Source organism: Armigeres subalbatus, chromosome 3, assembly GCF_024139115.2.
Source record: "Armigeres subalbatus isolate Guangzhou_Male chromosome 3, GZ_Asu_2, whole genome shotgun sequence".
NCBI classification, from domain to species: Eukaryota; Metazoa; Arthropoda; class Insecta; order Diptera; family Culicidae; genus Armigeres; species Armigeres subalbatus.
Window position 1 is genome coordinate 53,109,616 of NC_085141.1, and position 22,283 is coordinate 53,131,898.

A 22,283-nucleotide genomic window follows, 5' to 3' on the forward strand; every position below is an offset into this window, starting at 1 on the left:
TTTGAAAATTTAGCCGCAACGTGGTGGATTCTGGCGGTGAATGCATGGAAAGCACGTGCTATTTGTACTACGGATAAATTCTACACATCTATGAGAATCTAACAATTTCGCATATGTCCAGTTCTTAAAAAGAATTTGGTAGGTTCTTATACAGAATTGTAAGCAAATCTGACAATCGCCGGTTGGGTGTATTATTTATTCAATCAGCATTGCATTTAATCATGCATTGATGCATTTAACAATTGTTCGAAATTAGAAAACTAGATCAAAATAGTTCCATATACTGTGACCTGCATAATAAAAAGCCCACTTGCCGTTTTTCATACAAAATGGTCAACTTTGGAGATCTAGATCTCGACTGCGTGTGAACCAATTCTGCTGAAAATTTAACTTGAATTTTACCACACCTGAATTTCGACCATATTGATTCATAGGGTAAAAAATTATCGCGGTAATACCAAAACGATTTTTTTTGGCAAAAAATGATTTTATAATATCTTGAAAACTAAAACTCTTAGTGTGCAAGAATATTCCGCAAACTTTTTTGTATTGCCAAAATACTTGTTTTTGCTGAATAAGTCATCAGTTTACAACCTATAGAACATTTAAAAAATAATTTGAATCTATGAATCAATATGGTCGCAACTCAGGTGTGGTAAAATTCAAGTTATATCTGAGCTCTGGTCAAATTTTCAGCAAAATTGGTTCACACGCAATCGAGATCTAGATCTCCAAAATTGACTATTTTGTATGAAAAACAACTAGTGGGCTTTTTATTATGCCGGTCACTGTAGGGGAACAATTCCGTTTTCCATCTCATTGAGCATATATTTAGCTTATCGCGAAACAAAAAAATACGGCACCAAATTCGTCGCTTTTCTTTGATAACACTGCTTAAAAAATCACAAAAAAAAGAAACAAATCAAATTTCTTTTCATTGCTTTGATTTTCGTGGGATGAATATCGGAACTATGAGATGAAGTACAGGAGCAGCAATCCTATGTGCAATACTTATGCAAAGTGGCAAAAAAATCTAGGGGGGCTAATTCAATCCTAGGTGGGGCTATAGCCCCCCTAGCCCCACTGTAGTTACGCCAAGCGCGCCGCTGCCGCCGTTGGTATTACTTACGCCGCCACCGCTGATCGCGAAGAAGAAGATGTAGTCTCTAAGTCACTGCTTTATCCAGTAGATTTAATCTACTACCGTAACTAAGCGACTGTGTTTTATACATTGAAGGAATTTCTTCTCGGATTAGCTTTTTTTTGTATAGAAAGTTGGCCTTGAAAAAAAAACGATTATTTTTCAATAATGCGTCTTCCTAATGATAAACAGCAGCAAAACCAAATAAGAATCTTGAGAGAAAGTTTCACTTGACTGCTAGGGTAAGACGGTATAATGAGTAGAAGCATAAGTACTAGAACGCTAGTAGCGCTGAAGTCATTAAAATTATTTTGCCAAATTATGCTTCAACAAGCTTCAATTGGCCATAATTTGGGCATCATGTTGTAGTGCTTGTTTGGTTTCATCGCCAACATCGGTTTGACAGTTGTAGTACCGGTACTTTGGCTGCCAGGTCGAAGCAACCTTGATGTTAGTCACGCAAACAGGAACGACATTAGCAATCCTCTACTTTTGAATCAACTGTATAATGCGCCCCACCTGGCCAAAACGTCCCCCTTTGATTTTTAGAAAACTAAAGGTAGAATAATCAGTTGGTATCTGTAAATAATTGTAAAACCTATGCTATGTGAATGTGGAAGTATTTCTGTATCACATAATGAAAATCAAAACTGGGTCAAAATGCCCCAGTGTAGGCAGGACGATATGCCCTTACCAACTGGACACAAGTGCAGCGAGCTCGCAGCAGTAGCTTCCAAATTATATGGAAACTATTGAAATGTAATTTAAACCTGCTTAAATGGACTTATGTTTGTTTTTTAAAGTCGAGCACATAAGTATTTGTAACCTTTTTATTATAGGATTGATAAAATACTAAGGAAGGGCTATGAAACGTCTTCGGTTAAGGAGGGGCGTGTGGCCCAGGCATTTGTTCAAATCCATTTTTTCACGACTTTTCAAAAAAGCTTTACATATTACGTGTTCTCTGTATTTTTATTATACCGTATTACCGTACCCATTGGCGTAACTAACGAAAATTTCTAGGGGGGGGGGGGGCTAACTTTTTCTTTTCTACTTTTGGAAGGCCATGCATCTTTTGGTACCATGTCAGAAAGCTAAAGATGATACGTTCGGGTTAGTAAAAAATACGCCCAAAACTCTGAAAAACGTGTAGTTTTTGGCTGTTGCAGTTTTGCAACACGGCAAAAACGAGTTCAATTCAGCATCCGACGGTTTCGATAATTTATTTTACCTTTTTCAAGGAGGAAGATTTTCTATTTGTACATCTAATTCTTGAAAAAGGTTATTTAACATATTAAGGAGTTTTTTAAGGTCACTACTGACGGAATCCAAGTTCCAAAGTGCTCGCGTTTTCGGGGGCACACCACTCGATTCAGAGGGGGCGCACAACTGTCTTTTTGTCGATTTAGTTTTGCTGCGTCGCAGCATACGTGAAATAACAAAAATGACAGTTGTGCGTTGCTTCCGTATCGAGTGGTGTGCCCCCGAAAACGCGAGCACTTTTAAACTTGGATTCCGTCAGGAGTGACCTTAAGAATTTCCTGGATTTTGTGCAGAAGTTTCCAGAAGGCATTTTTAAAAGAGAGACTAAATTGATTTCTTAAAAAATTCCCGTTGAATTGCTTAAAGAGTTTTAGAAGGTATTTCGAAAAGACTTTATAAAGGAATTTCCGGAAGAATCTGAAGATTTTTTTCCAGTAAATTGATTCACAATTTCCTCCAGAAAATCCTCAAGCGGTTCTACAAGAACTTCTCCGGAAACGAATTCCAGAAAGTCTTTTGGATTCTTCCAAATCAGGAATTAGTTCGGAATTTCCTCCACGCATTCCTCCAGAAATTTGTTTAGGAAAACCTTGGGAAAATCGTCAAGGTATCCTTCCGAAAATTCCTTCAGAAATTATTCTAAGAACGCTTTTGGAATTCCTTGCAAAGTTCTAGGACGAAAATTCCTTAAAAATCCTGAACAAGTTCCTCAAAGAATATCCGAAGAAATTCCTGAAAGATTTTAGCTGAGCTTAGACTGACTGTACATGGTTGCTACTCCGTGATTGATCAGAGCTGGTGCGAATTGCACCAAGTGAATAGTTTATCATCTATTCTCGAAGCGTACGTTCCAGCAGCTCTCATATGTTGATCAATAACGGCGCCAGCCAAGTCCTTACAGTTAGTTAGGAAGGAAGGGAAGTTTAGTGTGTGGTTATTGTTGCTACTAGAGACAGAGAATACCTCTGCATCTCTACAATTACCACGGGAAGGAAGTTGTGTTAGTCGGGTGGGGTAATCAGAAACATAGATCAGGGTTCACCATGGAAAGTGATGTGACCTATGCAACTTCTACCCAACAGTATTAGCATTTCCTTAAATAGTTCAATTGTTCAGAGTTCGTTACCCTATGATATTTATTCATGCGAAAATCGCGAGTAAAATTGACTAAATCGTAAAAAAAAACTAAAACTAAGATTCGAACACCCAAAAAAATCTGCACGTTGTTTCCACCTGAAAAAAAGCACGTTGATTTGTTCCACCTGAAATTCACTTTACTTCCACCTGATTTTTCGGTAGAAATCTTATTCTACGTGAGGTAAGTTCTACCTGGGTTTTTGATAGAATGTACCGGACACGGAAGTTTCACCTGAATTTTCTGAAGCATTTGACGTTACGTGTGCACGTATAATGTACCTGAAAATTCAGGTGGAAACAACGTTTAGATTATTTGGAGTGTATAGATGTTTTGCTTTGTGGGTCGTGGGTTCAATTCCACACAGTAAAAAAAATTTTGTAATATTACATCGGATTCGATGCACATCATCGCCGTCGTAATTCGTGTGTGTTATTACATCTGTTTTGTGTACCAAAAAATGACGTAATTGGCATTTTGTCGCCAAAATGAAACGATGTAAAACGTAATATGTTCGACGTAAAGAAAAGAACGACGTAATAACCAGCCAGCAGAAACCTCGCTTTTTGCTGCTGGTTAGGGGTGTTCAGGAATTTTCTTTCATGTTTCCAAAATGCATATCAAATAAATGTTATATTTGTTTTTATTTCTCATAGTTTTGCACGTCAATATACAATATAATAACAAATTATTGATTTTTGTTTAAACAGTATTTTGAAGCAAAATTTGTTCGTTAGTACCTAAATTTGGCAATACTTTATTTTTCCAATACCAGGTTTTCCGGATATTTTATTCTTAAATTCTCAGCTTTTCATGCTTAAAGATTAGTTTTTCAAGATTTTCGGATTTTTGGTAGACTGCGGCGTGATAGATTATTTCCAGCCTGCTTGGATTGGCGTGGCGTTATTTTATTTATTTAACGTTTTCGTCTATTTGATTTATTTCGCCTAACAAATATCTTCAAAAAGTCCTCCTCAAATTCCCCCGGAAACTCTTTCAGGAATCCTCCAAAAATTCCTCTAGGATTTTTTTTTGGTAATTTCTCCACTAGTTCCTCCGAAAATTCCTTCAGGTGTTCTTTCGAGTAGTCCCCAGGAGTTCCTTCGAATATTTCTCCAAGAGATTCTTCAGAAATTCTTCCAGGAAATGCTCAAAAGGAGAAACTCAAGGAGATCCTACGGACATTTCCATAGTATTTTCTTCGGGAATTCCCGCAGAGTTCTTATGGAATGTCTGTCGAGAGTTCCTATAGGTTCCTTACTCCAAAAACTGCTTCAGATAAACCACCTTAAATAAATTCTTCCAAGACATCCTCCAGTAGTTGCTCTGAAAACTCTTCCAGAATATTACTCCGAAAGTTCCTCATGTAATTCTATCGTAAGTTCCTTCAGGAATTCTTTCAAAAGTTCCTTCAGGAATTGCTTCTGAAATTCCTCCAGGTATAACTTCGGAAGTTCCTCCAGGAATTCCTTCGAAGTTGCCCCAGAAATTCCTTCGGAAGTTCCTCCAGGAATTCATGGGGAAGTTCCTCTAGGAAATCGTTTGGAAGTTGCTTCAAGAATTCCTTCAAAAGTTCCTCCAGGAATTCTTTCTGAAGTTCTGAATTTCGGAAGATCATCCAGGAATTCCTTAGGACGTTGCTCCAGGAATACCTCCGGAAGTTCCTCCAGGAATTTCCTCGAAACTTCCTCCAGGAATTCTTTCGAAAGATTCTCCAGTTATTTCTTCGGAAGTTCTTCTGAGAATCCCTCCGGAAGCTCCTCTTGCAATCCCTCCAGCAGTTCCTCCAGGAATTCTCAGGGGAGTTCTTCCAGCAATTTCTCCAAAAGTTCCTCCAGGATTTCCTCTGGAAGTTTCTCCAGGAATACCTTCGGAAGCTCCTTCACGAATTTCCTCGGAAGTTCCTCCAGGAATTGCTTCAGAAGTTCTTCCAGCAATTCTTTCGAAAGTTCCTCTAGGAATTCCTTCGGAAGTTTTTCCAGGAATTCCTCCGAAAGTTCCTTCAGGAATTCTTTCGGAAGTTCCTCCAGAAGTTCCTTAGGAAGTACCTCCAGGAATTCCTTCGGAAGTTCCTCCAGAAATACCAACGAAAGTTCCTCCAGGAATACATACGAAAGTTCCTCCAGCAATACCTTCGGAGTTTCCTCCAGGAATTCCCCCGAAACTTTCTCTAGCAATTCCTCCGAAAGTTTCTCCAGTTATTTATCCGGAAGTTTTTCTGAGTATCCCTCCGGAAGTTTCTCCAGGATTTCCTCCGGATGTTCTTCAGAAATATCTTCTGAAGTTTATCCAGAAATTCCTTCGGAAGTTTCTCCAGAAATTCCTTCGTAAGTTCCTCCAGAAATTCCTTCAGAAGTTCCTCCAGGAATTCTTTCGGAAGTTCCTCTAGGAATTCCTTCGGAAGTTTTTCCAGGAATTCCTCCGAAAGTTCCTTCAGGAATTCTTTCGGAAGTTCCTCCAGAAGTTCCTTAGGAAGTTCCTCCAGAATTCCTCAGGAAGCTCCTCCAGGAATTTCTTCGGAAGTTCCTCCAGGAATTCCTTCGGAAGCTCCTTCAGCAATTTCCTCGGAAGTTCCTCCAGGAATGGCTTCGGAAGTTCCGCCAGGAATACCTTCGGAAGTTCCGCCAGGAATTCCTTCGGAAGTTCCTCCAGGAATTCCTTCGGAAGTTCCTCCAGGAATTCTTTCGGAAGTTCCTCCAGGAATTCCTACGGAAGTTCCTCTAGGAATTCCTACGGAAGTTCCTCTAGGAATTCCTACGGAAGTTCCTCTAGGAATTCCTTCGAAAGTTCCTACAGGAATTCCTCCGGAAGTTCCTCCAGGAATTCTTTCAGAAATTCCTCCGCAAGTTCCTCCATGAATTCCTCCGGAAGTTCCTCCAGGAAATACTTCGGAAGTTCCTCCAGAAATTCTTTCGGAAGTTCCTCCACAAATTCCTTCGGAAGTTCCTTTACGAATTTCTTTTAGAGTTCCTCCACGAATTCCTTCGGAAGTTTCTTCTGGAATTCCTTCAGAAGTTTTTCCTGGAATTCCTTCGGAAGTTTCTCCTGGAATTCCTTCGTAAGTTCCTCCAGAAATTCCTTCAAAAGTTCCTCCAGGAATTCTTTCGGTAGTTCCTCCAGGAATTTCTCCGGAAGTTCCTTCAGGAATTCCTTCGGAAGTTCCTCCAAAAGTTCCTTAGGAAGTTCTTCCAGAATTCCTCAGGAAGCTCCTCCAGGAATTCCTTCGGAAGTTTCTCCAGGAATTCCGCCGGAAGTTCCTCCAGGAATTCTTTCGGAAGTTTCTCCACAAATTCCTTCGAAAGTTCCTCCACGAATTCCTTCTGAAGTTCCTCCACGAATTTCTTCGGAAGTTTCTCCTGGCATTCCTTCGGAAGTTTCTCCAGGAATTCATTCGGAAGTTCCTCCAGGATTTCCTTCACAAGTTCCTCCAGGAATTTATTAGGACGCTCCTCCAGGAAATCCTTCGGAAGTTCCTCTAAGAATTCCTTCGGAAGTTTCTCTAGAAATTCCTTCACAGGTTCCTCCAGGAATTTCTTAGGAAGTTCCTCCAAGAATTCATCAGGAAGTTCCTCCAAAAATTCATTAGAAAGTTCCTCCAGGAATTCCTTAGGAAGTTCCTCAAGGAAATTCTTCGGAATCTCCAGGAATCCCTTCGGAAGTTCCTTCAAGAATCCCTTCGGAAGTTCCTCCAGAACTGGTGGAGAAACTACTGGAGGAATTTCCGGAGGGATTCTCAGAAAAACTTCAGGAGAACTAACTGGGGAAACTTTCGAAGGAATTCCTGGAGGAACTTCTGAAGGAATTTCTGGAGGAACTTCCGAAGGAATTTGTGGAGGAACTTCCGAAGGATTACCTGAAGGAACTTCCGGAGGAATTTCTATTGGAACTTCCGAAGGAATTCCAGGAGAAACTTCAGAAGGATTTCCTGAAGGAACTTCCGAAGGAATTCCTGGATTAACTTCCAAAGGAAATTCTGAAGGAACTTCCGAAGGAATTCCTGGAGGAACTTCCGAAAGAATTCCTGGAGAAACTTCCGAAGGAAATCCTGGAGGAACTTCCGAAGGAATTCCTGGAGGAACTTCCGAAGGAATTCCTGGAGGAACTTCCGAAGGAATTTGTGGAGGAACTTCCGAAGGAATTCCTGGAGGAGCTACCGAAGGAATTCCTGGAGGAACTTCCGAAGGAACTACTGGAGGAACTTCCGAAGGAATTCCTGGAGGAACTTCCGAATGAATCCCTGGAGGAACTTCCGAAGGAATACCTGGAGGAACTTCCGAAGGAATTCCTGGAGGAACTACCGAAGGTATTCCTGGAGGAACTTCCGAAGGAACTACTGGAGGAACTTCCGAAGGAATTCCTGGAGGAACGTCCGAAGGAATTCCTGGAGGAACTTCCGCAGGAATTCGTGGAGGAACTTCCGAAGGAATTCCAGGAGCAACTTCCGAAGGAATTCCTGGAGGAACTTCCGAATGAATTCCTGGAGGAACTTCCGAAGGAATTCCTGGAGGAACTTCCGAAGGAGTTTCTGGAGCAACTTCTGAAGGAATTCCTGGAGGAACATCCGAAGGAATGCCTGGAGGAACTTCAGAAGGAATTCGTTTCATAATTTAAAATTTTTAAATTTTTAAATCATTAATTTTTTTAATTTTAAAATTATTAAATTTTTAAATTTTAAAAATTTTAATTTTTTTGAATTTTAAAATTTTAAAATTTTGAAATTGTTAAATTTTTAAATTTTTAAATTTTTAAATTTTTAAATTTTTTAATTTTAAAATTTTAAAATTTTAAAATTTTAAAATTTTTTAATTTTTTATTCTTTAAATTTTTCAATTCTTTGATATTTCAATTTTAAAATTTTTAAATTTTCAAATTTTTAAATTTTTAAATTTTTAAATTTTTAAATTTTTAAATTTTTGAATTTTTCAATTTTTTGATTTTTCAATTTTTAAATTTTTAAAGTTTTTCAATTTTTAAATTTTTAAATTTTGAAATTTTTAAACTTTTAAATTTTTAAATTTTTAAATTTTTAAATTTTTAAATTTTTAAATTTTCAAATTTTTTAAATTTTTAAATCTTTAAATTTTCAAATTTTTTAAATTTTTAAATTTTTAAATCTTTAAATTTTCAAATTTTTAAATGTTTAAATTTTTAAAGTTTTCAAATTGTGATTTTTTTTTGTTTTTATTAAAAAATAGTAAACTTCCATATAAATTTAAATTATTAATTTTAGATTTCAAATTTTTAGTGCGTACGTGTTTTAATTGACAGAAAACTTGAATTTCGCCTGCTTCTCATATGCGTGTCCGGCGGAGCACTTCACTTGAAATAGGTTAACATCACAATATTCTTATTCATTTCGAAAATATCGGCAAATCGTTTACAACACGTAGGTATAAACTGAACAGTCTGAACAGCTGCTTAGATTTTGCATGACCATGTGATCAGAAAACAAATAAAAACAATTCAAAAATAAACAAATACCTAGCACATTGATTTTAGATCAATTCGAATTATTTCCTGCTTTGAAGATGTTACCCGCTTGTTGCTGGTTTGCATTGGCAATCCGATGGCTTTGTCTTCGTTTCCTCTGCCTCACTGGGTCGGTTTACCCGTACTCAGTCCGTTTCCAACATTGTGGTTGGATTTCATTCCGCTTCCTTCCTTGGAACTGGGATCGACAAATGATCTACAGCATAATTCCGCCGGATCATTGTCCTGCAACGAAAATGGAACCACCAGTTTGAAAATAACAAATTGTAAATTTGTAGGAGCTTCCGTACATCGGAGATAACTTACCTGATGGATTCTTTTGTACCGGAAGGGATTCTGATGTCTCGCTGAAATTATCGATCGAGTATCCATAAAAAATAATCCACTTGATAATCTTTTCCGCAATAACATTTTCTTTTTGCTTCCGGTGACCGGAATACTAACAATTAAAAGTGAGAACTTATCGCTTGACTGACTGACAGTTCTAATTCGGTTACGTAATATTACATATATTTTGCACAATATATCGCCTCTAATGTAATATTTTGTAAGTAAACAAGTAATATTACGCTAGTTTAGCGCAGACATAAAAACATTTTCACCAATCAGATTTTACGTTGCGCGATGTATAAATGGATCAATTTGACGTAAAAATACGTTAAATCTAGTTTTACATAGAAATATTAGGTACATCTCGTGAAGTTACGTCACGGCATATTAATATTTTTTTTGCTGTGCAGGCTCGTCCATTTCCTCCTTTGTATTTCTATCTAAGTTCTTTCTGTGTTTTACGTTCTACCAGAACGATTCCAACTGTTATAACCTTCCACACAATCCCAAAACCTCCCGTGGCACCTATGAGAGGTCGTAGAGTTCTCAGCATCTTTCTTAAGTAGGTGTCCAACTAACCATTAGAGTGGTTCAAAAAATCGATTTTGCTCCACAGTGCTCGTCTGATTCTTTACCATATTCTGAGTGTCCTCTGAAAATTTGAGCTCATTTGGATTAAAACTGATTTAGCACAATCCGTTTCAAGTTTGCATGCAAATTAGTATGGGGAAAATCATTTTTTCATTATACTGTTAATGCCGCTTCCCCATCAAGCGCAGGTTAAAAGAAAACCTACATAGCTAAAAGGAATACTCAACAGCTTTCACCCAACGAAAATCGCATATTGATTAACCGCTCCAATAATTAGTAATCGATTTTAAGACAGATTGCGAATCTTTAGTCATGATCGTTAAACTTCTTTGAAGGCATCACTGAAATGTGCAGTGCAACATAGTAGCCTGAATTTGTGTGTGCTATCTTTCGCGCCACGAGCAGCAATGTTGCCTGTTGATGAGTTATGCAATTAGCTCCAGAGAACCACGGTATAGATTAAATTCGATTACTAATTATTGGAACGATTAATTGAGATGCGGTTTTCACTGAGTGAAAGCTGTTGAGTATTCCTTTCAGCTATGCAGGTTTTCTTTTTACCTGCGTTTGATGGGGAAGCGTCATTAACAGTATAATGAAAAAATAAATTTCCCCATACTAATTTGCATGCAAACTTGAAACGGCTTGTGCTAAATCAGTTTTAATCCAAATGAGCTCAAATTTTCAGAGGACACTCAGAATATGGTAAAGAATCAGATGAGCACTGTGGAGCAAAATCGATTTTTTGAACCACCCTACTAACCATCCTTCCCCTTCCTCAGCATTCGCAAGGACGTGGCCAGGACAGATCTCGAGTATTGGAGAGGAGAGTGTATTGCTTTCATCTAAGAGGTAGTGATTAGTCCCAAATCATTATCTGTGGTAACGGATGAAAGTGATGCTACTCTCGTACAATAGTCTTGGTTTGTATCACCTACGAATTTGTGCGAATTGCTCAATGCTAATGCTAATGTATAGATGTTTCGCTTTGTAAGTTCACAAAGCACATTTTCGTCTAATACGCAGGACAACGTCTGCCTGGTTGACTAGCAAGCTCTAAAATTAGATAAACGGGGTGCATAAAAATGATGTTGTCATAAAACAATAATGTCAATAAATCGAACTGCCATCTATCAAAGGTTGATTTTTAGTACGATCCTTTAGCCTTCACATAAACTAAACTTACGAGTAAGGCAAAAGTGAAAAATTTAGTCCATTTTTTTAGACACGTCTTCTCATTGTATACATACTTTTTGGAACAAAGCAGCAGTCGATTTCCTCGCAACATGTTGCATTCGGCTGTTAAGGCTGGTTTACTGTTTGGAAAACGTTTTACGAGATTTGGTCCCCCATGTATTTCCAAAGAGGCGGGATTTTTGTTTTTTCATAGCCAAAATCCCGTAAATCCCACTCTAAAAATGCATGGGGGATCAAATCCCGTGACACGTTTTCCGAACTGTAAACCAGCCTCAATGCAATAAAGTAAATCAATGATTTTTTTCCTAATCTAGACCAACATTTGAAAAGGGCATAACAGCCAAAATTTACTCCTTCTTACTTACTTATTTACTTCTCTTTATGTATAAAGCTATATATGTAGACGAAGAATCAGAAGGAATATTTTTTTGATATTACGCCCATTTCAAATGTTGGTCTTGAAATAATTTTTCCAGCTTTAAAATATCAAGATTCCACAAAAACATTTATTTTTTGCCTCCATTTTTCCCAAAGAAAAAAAATTTTTTTTTCGAAAACTGCTGCAATGCATTCAAATGATTGCAAATAAATGTGAATTGATAAAAATAACTGAATCTATCTTCCTTAAGTGCAATTTTGAAAAAAAATATGTTAAAAAACTTATTTCAGGGATCTTCCACTAAAAACACGAACTACGAACTCGTAAGTCCAATGTACAATAATATGAAAGCTCATTAGTATTGTATTGCCCGAACTGATAAACAAAACGTGAGCAATAAATGGACATCAACATTGCTGAATTCCTATTCGCCATATTTACTCATTAATTCATTCCAATCGCTTTCTTCCATTTCATAGGCAGGCGGCCGATTGTAACGTGCTTAATCTTCATTGCAAACACACGATCCCCAGCTCCGCCCCCGCCGCTTGCTTTTTTTTGTACGCAGGCAGCTGATGATCGGCGATCTTGTCGGCGTATCAAAAAACAGCGCGAATTGAATAATGAAAAATGTGTGACCGTTCAGTCGGAATCAAATTTGATCTTTATGAGACTGGAAATGGAATCAAATGAACCTGACGCAGCCTGTCGGCGAAATTGTACTCGCTTTCGTTTCGAAAAGTGTTGAATATAAGTACATAAGGTTTTCTGTGATTTGGCTACGCCGATGGTTTGTCGTCAATGTCGTGCTGAAATAAAATTACTGATTCTCTTTCCAATTTCAGTGTAAAAATTTAGGGTTAAAAACTGACTGTATTGTTATAAAAAACACTTTCCAGAGAATGCGTCATCATCAGAACAAAATATTAAAAACAAAAAAAAAACAATCAAACCAAATGAATTCAGATAAACAATGCTACCACCGATCAAGAGTTAATTTCTCGCGTTCTAAATTCTTGAAACCATGCTGGAGCACGAACGGTACTACAATCTTTGAGCGATCATTATTGTAGATGTAGGGAAACTATGGGTGAAGGGAACATTGAACAATATTTGGATTCAATCTGTTATTTGAGAGCCGAAATTTGTGCGGAACATTTAAAAAAATTAAAATTAAATGGCAATTGACATTATAACTAGACCAACATTTGAAAAGGGCGTAACAGCCAAAATTTATTCCTTCTGATTCCTCGTCTGCATACAAAGCTGTATATGTAGACAAAGAATCAGAAGGAATAAATTTTGGCTGTTACGCCCTTTTCTAATGTTGGTCTAGATAATACAGTAATATTTTGATGTTATCACCCCTGGTGAATTTTGGGGTGATAAAATAGAAAATGTGAAAGAATCGTTTTTTTAATTTTCATTTTTTTAAATCATTCCACTAACATAAAACAGTTTATGCATTGCTTGGAAAGGCAAAATGCGTGAAGGGTACCCGTTATTTTTTGTCGAAAAAACTTACACAATCCTTGAGAGGTACTTGGAAGTGATCCATAATAAACCACAGACGGTTAAGGTTATTTCATGAAAATCATTGTTGTTCGCGGTATTATTTATAAAAATGAAAAGATCGGCTCAAATTTTCATTTTTTTGTGGTGACAAAATTGGGTCAAAAACGTGATAAAATCGTGGGTAAACAAAATCGGACCAACACTGTACAAGATTTCCAAATTAATCAAATTTCCGACTCCTGAAAACGTACAATTTCCGAATACTGAATACTTTAGAAAACGTTTTTTTTGTTAAATATCTTGGCTGTGCATATGCACAGCATATGTTTCGAAATGGACAAATTGATATGAAATTTGCGAAAAAGAATTCACGTGTCTTGGAGGGACTCGAACCCTCAACCTCCTACTCTCTAGATAGGCGTGATAACCCCTACACAACAAGACCACTTAAGAGCCAGTTCGCGAGAAGCGCGACCCCCTTTCCAAGGGAGGTTGCAACGATGTTCTCCGATTTGGATGAAATTTTCAGAGTTTGTTCATATATGTAAGAGGAGACATTTCGCAAATTTTCAGATTTTTTTCATTAAGCGGAAGTGGGGTAAAACGGCCCTTTAAAAATTATTGTTCAAAAATCGGCAAAACCAACGAAATGCAATAACTTTGGCAATGAGTGACCGATTTTGTTTAAATTTTGCACGCTCTTTCTACTCAATTAGTACTTTATACCAAGTGGTTAATAGGGTTATAAAATTGTTTACTTTAGGAGAAAATTGACTTTTTCGATAAAAAATGGTCGTTTTTCCAAAGGGAATATTTTTCACCAACAGATCTAGGATAAAAAACTAAACCCGTAAAGCAATTAAGGAACTAAAGAGCTTTCATCTCATATATAATTCAGGAGCGCCAACTCAAGAATTTCTAAGAAAATCGCAGTTTTCTACAACACTGTTTATTCTTAAGAAAGTTCGCACAAATTTTGACCCTACTTAAGTTGATGTTTTCCGATCTGGGAAAAACTGTCCAAACTTTTTTGTCTAAGTTTAAATTAAAAATCAGAATTTTCCATTAGGGGAGTGTAGGGTAAAATAGTCCTTTAAAAATAAATGTCAAAAAATACATCATTTTTTTATGTGAGTTCTAGCAGAAAATACATAAGTTTAAAAAACTGTTTCTTCTTCCTTTCAATTCATCTATATTTTTCGTCTCAATAGATACGTATATCCTTCGCTGATCTATATTAGATGGCAAACTATTTGCAGAACAATTTTTAACAGAAGTAAAATAGGACCAAAATAAGTACCTTAAACATTAGCACGTCTTTCGCAAACTGAAACAAAAATGAACGAATTCGGCGGACGTGCTTGTTGATATTTTTTTGAATAAGCTACAATTAATGTGGGTACCGGTACTGATGTTTCTTTTACAGCTATGCGAAAAAAAACAATAATTCTTAACGACAAATGAGCAATTTCGGTAAATTGGGTAAAATAGCCTTGTAAAAATAAAATGTCAAAAATTCATAAATTTTTATATGTGAGCTCAAGCAGAATATACATCAAACTTATTGAAACTTATTTCAGTGCGCCGACTTAAGAACAATCCATTAAAATATGAGTTTCTGCACATTGCACTGTTTGTTTGCAAGCCAGTTTGTGAGAATCGCAACTCCATTTTATCGATGTTTCAGCATCTGGCTGAAACTTACAAGGTTTATTTCTATAAGTAGATGAAACTATTTGGCAAAATATTGGGATGGGGAGAGAGGGGTAAAATAGATGTACAAATATAAATAATATTAAGAAACAAGATAATCGTAATCACACTTCTTAGATATGATTATTCCGACCCAACTGGCAACTAATCTAGTGATTTTGCTAGTTTGCTTCGAAATTCTTCCAAGCTTAGTATTTTTATGGGTTTTTATCTGTCAACAATTAAATCCTTCACAATCTCTCAATCTAAAAAAATAACGTGAATTGGTCAACTAGTCATGTCATTTCTATAATATTCCGGCGGAGGTATTGTAAACTTAGCGCCGTCTTAAACCCCCGTTCAAAAATATTGTCCCACCAAAATATATTCCCACCAGTTCCTCCATATATGAGTGATGTCTTAACTGCAAGAACGATGGTTCAAGAACGACGTACAGCACAATCCAATGCTTTAGCTAGTTTCCATCCATTCGGAAGTGTGAACATTTGTTTTGGTACTTCAACACGGTAGTCTATTTCTCGGTGAAAAAAGCAATAGATAGATTTCTCAAAAAGTATTGCAAGCTGTTACTACCCAAGTACTACTTCATAGCAAACCACGCCTTATGGTTGGTTGGAAATATGTTCATATAAGGTTAGTAAAGATTTCAAGAGGAAAAGGCTGATATTTAAGGCATCCTTTTTACAATCAACTACACAGTCTTGTTGAGGTACTCAAGCACTTTCAGGTGGTGTAAATTGAGCCGAGAATAAAACAGTTTTGCTTGGTAATCTTTTAATTAATTCATTAAGCGATCTACAATTTATATACTTAATCTATGAGTGTAGAAACGTGTATCCTAAAATTTGAAGTATTTTCATGAGGGGTGTGTTTTCAAATCGTCAGACAATTGATACTCTATCCTATTCAATAGTATACACATTACATTGTTACGCTCTTCGTGTAAAAAATCAGCTAGTTGTGGAAAAAAAGGTTTTTCCCGTATTTTATATTATATTATATATTATATTATTTTGGTCCTATTTTACTTCTGTTGAAAATTGTTCTGCAAATAGTTTGCCATCTAATATAGATCAGCGAAGGATATACGTATCTATTGAGACGAAAAATATAGATGAATTGAAAGGAAGAAGAAACAGTTTTTTTAAACTTATGTATTTTCTGCTAGAACTCACATAAAAAAATTATGTATTTTTTGACATTTATTTTTAAAGGACTATTTTACCCTACACTCCCCTAATGGAAAATTCTGATTTTTAATTTAAACTTAGACAAAAAAGTTTGGACAGTTTTTCCCATATCGGAAAACATCAACTTAAGTAGGGTCAAAATTTGTGCGAACTTTCTTAAGAATAAACAGTGTTGTAGAAAATTGCGATTTTCTTAGAAATTCTTGAGTTGGCGCTCCTGAATTATATATGAGATGAAAGCTCTTTAGTTCCTTAATTGCCTTACGGGTTTAGTTTTTTATCCTAGATCTGTTGGTGAAAAATATTCCCTTTGGAAAAACGACCATTTTTTATCGAAAAAGTCAATTTTCTCCTAAAGTAAACAATTTTATAACCCTATTAACCACTTGGTATAAAGTACTAATTGAGTAGAAAGAGCGTGCAAAATTTAAACAAAATCGGTCACTCATTGCCAAAGTTATTGCATTTTTTTGGTTTTGGCGATTTTTGAACAATATTTTTTGAAGGGCCGTTTTACCCCACTTCCCCTCAATGAAAAAATCTGAAAATTTGCTAAATGTCTTCTCTTACATATATGAACAAACCCTGAAAATTTCATCCAAATCGGAGAATATCGATACAAGAGGGGGTCGCGCTTCTCGCGAACTGGCTCTTAAAGGTCACGTTTGCGGAAAAGCCATCAGAATCCGAGTACCAACCTCCACCGCGGTTAGCTCTCTTTTTTGCAAATTGAATATCTTTCGGATGCTTGATTTGTCCAATCTCCACATGTGCTTTACTGTTGTATATCCACAGTCAAGCGACAGTATACAACAGTAAAGCACATGTGGAGATTGGACAAATCAAGCATCCGAAAGACATTCAATTTGCAAAAAAGAGAGCTAACCGCGGTGGAGGTTGGTACTCGGATTCTGATGGCTTTTCCGCAAACGTGACCTTTAAGTGGTCTTGTTGTGTAGGGGTTATCACGCCTATCTAGAGAGTAGGAGGTTGAGGGTTCGAGTCCCTCCAAGACACGTGGATTCTTTTTCGCAAATTTCATATCAATTTGTCCATTTCGAAACATATGCTGTGCATATGCACAGCCAAGATATTTAACAAAAAAATGGTTTTCGTACGGCCGAGTTGCCGAATAATATGCAATTAATCAGAAAACGTGTTTGTAATTTCAGTATTCCTCTAGTTCTAGTTGATTGTAATTTTTACTGATACGTATTTCAACCTCTAGGTTTTTTGGTTTATCTATTTTTTATACATTTATTTATGTGTTTTGTTGTTAATTACACTTTAGTCTTGCCTTCGTGGCCATATTCCCCTTTTGTTCCAACTTGACGCATCACATGACGCTGTTGCTGTTACTACTACCTACTGTTGAGTGCTGACCGAGCGTCCAATTCCAAAAAACAGAATCAGTTCATTGAATTTCAAAGAGGCGAGGCAAGCGCGCGCTTTCATGCAGCATCCATCTACAGTTCCGTAATGCTGTGGGGGACCTATGGTCTGTGGACCGAAGAAACGGCAGGCAGAGTTGTTTTTGTTTACGTTTCCTTCGGCTCGCTCATATCTTCGCCCGGATCCCTCCAACCGACCGCGGGAATAGGTTAATTACTTTAAACTTTCGTCGAGCCTCATTGTTATTCTGAGTTCGGGTAATTTTCCGCCGCTGTATCGCGGCTGCTTTTTATGCTGCGTGGAATAGGTTCATGCACCGATTCGGGGAATTTTGGCGATACCAAACAGATGCTGAGATAAACCAGCGCACAAGTGGTCTGCTCACACTACAGTGGCTAACGGTATGAATTTTTCAAATTCTACTTTTTCCCAACCCGACCTGCGGGAACAAGTGCTGAAGACCAATCGTATACAATTCTATTTCAATACAACTGCGGCGAAATAATTATCCTCGTATTTTTTAGCTTTAATTTTATCAGCCGTTAAAATATTATCTAATAAACAATTATTTTTTCAATATCATTGATTTACAGGTCCGCCTCGAGTCCATTGGAGCAGAAGATATCGTCGATCACAACCCCCGGTTGATTCTGGGTCTGATCTGGACCATCATTTTGCGGTTTCAGATTCAGGAGATTGAAATAGACGTGGTAAGTAATAGCTTTATTATCATTACCTAAATTACTTAAACATCAGTGAAATCATCCCTGCTAGGCGAATTCATCTAATTCGTAACACTCACTCGTAACAAGCATCCCTAGGGGTGCATAGTGCAGGATTATTACGACTACGCGGATTTACATCACGGTTTTGAGGCTTCGCGCGGATTTAGTTTTAGGTGAATTAAATAGGTGAATTGGTTTTATGACCTTCGTCATACGGCTTTATTTGGGATAGCATAATGTTGTTGATTAATTATGATTAATTATTTTAGAGCGTCTTAGGGGAAATGCTACAAGGTTAAAAGACTATTATTCTTCCATTTACTTCCACTATTAACTTTTTTTTATGTATCAACAAGCAGATACGTATTTCATTTCCTACTTGGAAACTTCTTCAGTGTTTGTTATCGACTTGTTGTTGAGAATAAAAAAATATGTTTGCATCACTGCCGTATTGTCTCAAGCATAGTTGTCCCATGTCATTTTTAGGTTATGCGCTTCTTATTACCCTGCCGTTTTACAGAAGTATCCAACAAAGTGTTTGGTTTAGGATAACTGACCAGTCTAGCCATGATATCTGATAGAGAAATAACTTGCTTGAGAAATTGCGCCATCTCTAGCGTAGTGGGAATGGCATCGTAAAAAACGACATGGGACAATTATGCTTAGCACGGCTCAGTCAATGCTTACACAGCACTCATTAAACTAGAGTTCTAAGGAGACGGACGCCACTTGTCATTGTTAATCGAATATGAAACATACCGCATCCGAAACATGTCTACGAAAGGAACACCTCGTCCTAATTCCGAGATATTTGTTAGTTTCTGATTGATGGACCTTTTTACGAAGAACCACACAGTACGATACGATACATCACATCAGTTTTGAAATTTTCCCCCTCTGGAATAATTTTTTTCGCTTAGGCCCATTCTGATATCAATAATAACGCTTTAGAGCAGCGATCATTAAAGAGCAGCCCGTGGGCTGCACGTGACTGTCGAATATCACAGATGGCACTATTTTACCGCGTCTTTTTTCAAGGATTTGATTCTTTACCCAAATTTATCAGGAAAGGCCATTTGAATAATCTGAAATTCTATCTAAGAATGGAGAAATAAGTGAAGAAACAGGCTTGGTGATCACTGCTTTAGATGATGATAGGGTTTTTTACCAAGAGAAATGCTATTGCACTGTCCCAGCACACGCGTAGTAGTTGCCAACCTACCACATGACAGTGTACTGGAGTGTGGGACTCTCACCCACTAAACCCTCCTTGGGCTCCAACCATAATTCCCCCCGGGACAGCTTTCCAGCATTACTTCTGGAGGATAGGCTGTACTTAATGTACACATTCACACTGGCACTAACACCATTTGTTGAGACTTACTTGGATGCTCACTCTAACACTCCATTATTGCCATGCCTCGAGGAATCTAGCGGTAACTGCCTGGGCCTAAAGATACTACGCTAAGACACTCCTACCTCAGTGTAGTCTATGCACAAACTTCCGCTATGCCTCGGGGTGACCATAGCGGTTACCCGTAACGACACTCCTTCCTCAGCACAGGCCGATCACTAGCTCTTCTGCCGAAGCAGACCACGCACTACCCTACCGAAGTAGGGGTACTCTCCGTGCACCACTTGTTGCCTCACTGTCGGTGTGTGATTCAACCCACTACTACCCTTCCGCCAAAGCAGCTTCTTCAAATATCACTCGTTCCATGTGAGTCTTATTTGGGTGGTCACCCTAACACTCCACTGTCATGCCTCGAGGTGTCAATAGCGGTATGTAGGGACCAATCAACGATACTACGTTACGACACTCCTTCGGCATGCACAGTACACACTCAAACTTCTGCCGTGTTTCGAGGTGACAATAGTGGTGACGCACTATGATACTCCTGTCTCAACACAAGCAGATCACTCGCTCTCTGCTGGACCAGCAAATGCACTACCCTACCGAATTAGGGACACTCCCCAAGCCAATTGGCACTCTTTGGGCTCCTGTGCGCTTTGAGCGGCACACGGTCGCTTTGATAGGACCTGCTTGCGGACACATGTAGCTTTTTGTAGAGGTTTAACAGAGCCCACTGCCAAACCCCACCACGTCCTAGACAGGCCCCCTAACTCGCAGAGGCCGTGGAGAGGAGTCGTAAAGCCCTTGGACATAGTCCCTGCTGCCCCAATAGGGGGTCCATGCAAGTTTCAGAATGCTTTCATAGAGAGAGTGGGTGGGGGTTCAAAATTGTCAATTTGGGCGTTATGTAATTCGTGATTGAATCCTTATAGTACCGTTGTGCGGGGCTTCTTTTGATTTCGGGGGCTACCTTGGATTTTGGATTTTCTAAAAAAAAAAAGATTAAATTTTTTATGGAAAAAATATTCATTTTGTGGAAAATTTTGTAATTGTTTATTTACTTACTTATGGATCCTGTACACCTCCGGTGGTGCAAAGGGCCGACTTGAAAGATCTCCATCCTGAGCGTTGCCCGGCTATCGCTTTAACCTGTTGCCAGGTTAGATTTCGGTCCACTTCTTTTATTTCTTTATTGAGGCTTCGCCGCCATGGCCTCTGGGTCTGCCTCTGCTGCGATGTCCCGCTGGGTTCCAGTCTAATGCTTGTTTACAGATTTCGTTTCCGCCCCTACGTAGAGTGTGGCCGACCCAGCCCCACTTCCGATCCCGAATTTCTGTTGCTATCGACCTCTGGTGACAACGACGATGGAGCTCGTTGTTTGAGATCCAGTTGTGAGGCCACCAGGCCCGAATTATATACCGCAGACATCTGTTAATGAACACCTGCAGCCGTTGAGTGTTCTCCACTGATACACACCATGTTTCGCTAGCGTATAACAGCACAGATTTCACGTTAGAGTTGAAATTTTGTATTTTGGTGCGTTCACTTATCTGTTTGTTTTTCCAGATGATTCCTAAACTCGCAAAGGCAGCCCTTGCTTTCTTGATCCGTGCGCCTATGTCGATCTGACGCCATTTGGCTACCAAGATATTGGAAGCTTTCAACATTCTCCACTGGTTGCCCGGCTACTGTGAAACTGGAAGGAGTCACCGTGTTTACATCCAACGATTTGGTTTTGTTGACGTTGATGACTAAACCTGCCGAAGAGGAGCGCTCGGCAAGGTCGTTGAGCTTACTCTGCATATCAGCGCGCCGTAGCGCGAGGAGTGCAACGTCATCAGCCAATTCGAAGTCGTTTAGGTGCTCCATGGTTATAGGCAGCCATAACAGCCCGCGGTTTGGTTGACGTTCAATCGCATCTACCAGAATCTCGTCGATTTCGATGAGGAACAGTAACGGTGATAGAATACATCCTTGCCTCACACCAGCTTCGACCCGGATAGAGTCGGACAGGACCCCATTGTGCAGCACTCTACACGAAAAGGCCTCGTACTGTGCTTCGATGAGGTCGATGATTTTCTCTGGAACCCCCTTGCGTCTCTTGAGACGGTCAAAAACTTTTTCGTAGTCAATGAATACCAAGTAAAGGGACTCTTGGAATTCGTTGACCTGCTCCAGAATGATGCGGAGCGTGACAATATGGTCCACACAGGATCTTCCGGCATGGAATCCGGAGAGTCGCATCGATCTTCTCCCGAATCCGGGCTAGGATAAATTTGCATAGAACTTTGAAAACGGTACACTGCAACATAATGCCTCGCCAGTTATCGCATACAGTTGAGTCAGGTCACCCTTTTTGGGCACCTTCACTAAGATACCTTGTATCCAGTCGACCGGAAAAGTTGCGGTGTCCCAGATATTACGAAATAAACGATGCAGTAGTTGAGCGGATGTCATGGGGTCAGCTTTGAGCATCTCGGCTGATATGCGATCGACCCCTGGGGCTTTATTCGATTTCATGGTTTGGATGGCTGTTTGAATCTCTAGCAGTGATGGAGCTTCGGTATTGACGCCGCAGGCAGATTGTGCCGAGGTGGTGATGGCCTGGCTGGATCTTGAAAAAGTTGTTCGAAGTGCTCGAACCAGGGTTTCAGCTGGTCAGTTGGGCCGGTCAATAACTGATCATTCGCGTCTTTCACAGGCATCGTTGCATTTATCTTCGCCCCGCTTAAGCGTCGTGAGATATCGTAGAGGAGGCGAATGTCCCCGGTTGCGGCGGCTCTCTCTCCTTCGTCGGCCAGAGAGTCTGCCCATGCTCGCTTGTCCCGTCGACATGAGCGTTTTACTTCCTTCTCAAGAGCCGCGTAT

The 22,283-nt window shown here is 38.8% G+C and overlaps 1 protein-coding gene across 9 annotated transcripts in view; it reads left to right on the top strand.

Moving 5' to 3' along the window:
• The window catches only part of LOC134225165 (spectrin beta chain, non-erythrocytic 1), a 257,521-nt gene that overhangs the window by 205,636 nt on the left and 29,602 nt on the right, over positions 1 to 22,283 (top strand). For all 9 annotated transcript variants that reach the window (XM_062705018.1, XM_062705017.1, XM_062705019.1 and 6 more), the window contains one exon: positions 17,930 to 18,046. In XM_062705018.1, the coding sequence (XP_062561002.1) occupies positions 17,930 to 18,046 (117 nt within the window). The remainder of the gene's footprint in view (positions 1 to 17,929; positions 18,047 to 22,283) is intronic.